We start from the raw sequence: 1,454 nt of genomic DNA on the forward strand, positions 1-1,454 counted from the left end.
ACGTGGTGGGGAGGTACATCAGCAGGGAGTTGGGAAGTAGTATCTCCGGGTGGAACCAGCCGACCCCTGTCTAGTCTACCAGTGCCAGTGCGCGGTAAGGTAAGTATGATATATATGACTTCCACGTGAAAGTGATTCACAGCAGAGGCGTTTCGTTTCCACATATGGGGATGGGTTTCGTGTACCAGCGTGTCGGTCTTCTCTTGGTCGCAGAGAGCCAGGAAATAGGGTGTATCTGGTCAACGTTGGCACACAGCACGTTCAGCGACGACTGATCCGGCCTGGAACACTCCAGCTTCGGCGTGTCTGGCTTCGCAACCTGTTCGTTCTGCTTTCCAATTCTTGGGCAAGTCAAATGGTACTTCCGGCCCTTGCATATCGAGGGGTTGCCTGTGTGCCATCTATCCGTGGGCGTCCATGTCTTATCCGGCATGCAATTCGGGTCCAGGGCGCACGCTACCCACCACATTACTATCGAATCCAGATGTGGCTGTGTAATATCGAGCTGGATCCCGGCATGTGATTGTTCTGGTCGTTCAATGTGGTGGGGAGGTACTTCAGCATGGAGTCGGGGATGAAGTAGTACGCGATCCACTTCTCTGGGCAGAACCAGCCGACCCCTGTCTGGTCTGCCAGTGCCAGTGCGCGGGTCCAGCGATTGCTAAAGTCTTCTGCGGCGCTAACCTTGCGGTTCTGCCGAAGATCGGCAACCACATTCCACTTGTCGAAGAGGACGTTGTGAACTACCAGCGGTTTAAAGCGGTACTCACCTATGAAGTGAACGTAGTCGGGGTACTTTTCGAAGTCAAACTGAACATATCGCGCGTTACACATCCGCTTGACCTTCTCTACCATGTGTTGCGACGTTGTGAACTACCAGCGGTTTAAAGCGGTACTCACCTATGAAGTGAACGTAGTCGGGGTACTTCTCGAAGTCAAACTGAACATATCGCACGTTACACATCCGCTTGACCTTCTCTACCATGTGTTGCGGAAGTCCCATCCCCACCAACACCAGCATGTGGTTGGGCAGACAGGTACGGAACGATCTTATCAAATCTTGAGCCTCCTCAAAATGCTCTTCATCAATCGCAGTGATCTGTCCGACTGGATCTCTCTGATATCAGAAGACGCGCAGCAGTCAGCAATGACATTAGTGAATAAATCAGTGAGATCTCGAGCTTCCTTCCTGGGACTCCGGGGTGACGCCACGACACACAACGGAATTCGGCTCCTTTGGAAGTGCAAACCGCTTGTCTCCGCTTTTCGAAGAAGCACTCGCTGCTTCCTCCTGTCGCCTGCAGTGGTCTGATACCTTCACGTAATTGAGTAGTGACCCACTGGTTGGCGGCTGAATGGCTGTACAGAGTCAGCGACACGGTAACCAACAGGCTTCACCTTCTGTGCTCTCAGCTGCCTGTCCTTGCGGGGCGACCTTCAACCCAGCTCCCTAA

General features: G+C 53.1%; 2 protein-coding genes across 3 annotated transcripts; both read right to left on the bottom strand.

Annotated features, from left to right (window-relative positions):
• Nucleotides 1-136: 136 nt before the first annotated feature.
• Nucleotides 137-469, bottom strand: KVP17_003906 (uncharacterized protein; the record flags this gene model as incomplete). Its single annotated transcript, XM_068521643.1, has 1 exon — nucleotides 137-469. The coding sequence occupies one exon, from the start codon at nucleotides 467-469 to the stop codon at nucleotides 137-139; it is 333 nt and encodes a 110-aa protein (XP_068371796.1).
• Nucleotides 470-471: 2 nt separating this feature from the next.
• KVP17_003907 (uncharacterized protein) lies at nucleotides 472-1,021 on the bottom strand (the record flags this gene model as incomplete). 2 transcript variants are annotated; one of them, XM_068521644.1, is made up of 2 exons in its annotated part: nucleotides 472-848; nucleotides 901-1,021. In XM_068521644.1, the coding sequence occupies 2 exons, from the start codon at nucleotides 1,019-1,021 to the stop codon at nucleotides 472-474; spliced, it is 498 nt and encodes a 165-aa protein (XP_068371797.1). The 2 variants fall into 2 exon arrangements, with proteins under 2 accessions (XP_068371797.1, XP_068371798.1); XM_068521645.1 differs by lacking the exon at nucleotides 901-1,021 and having other exon boundaries at nucleotides 472-855.
• Between the last annotated feature and the right edge of the window lie 433 nt (nucleotides 1,022-1,454).

The sequence above is a fragment of a genome, assembly GCF_019968985.1.
Source record: "MAG: Porospora cf. gigantea B chromosome Unknown PgB_NODE_7853_length_1454_cov_230.489, whole genome shotgun sequence".
NCBI lineage: Eukaryota > Apicomplexa > Conoidasida > Eugregarinorida > Porosporidae > Porospora > Porospora cf. gigantea B.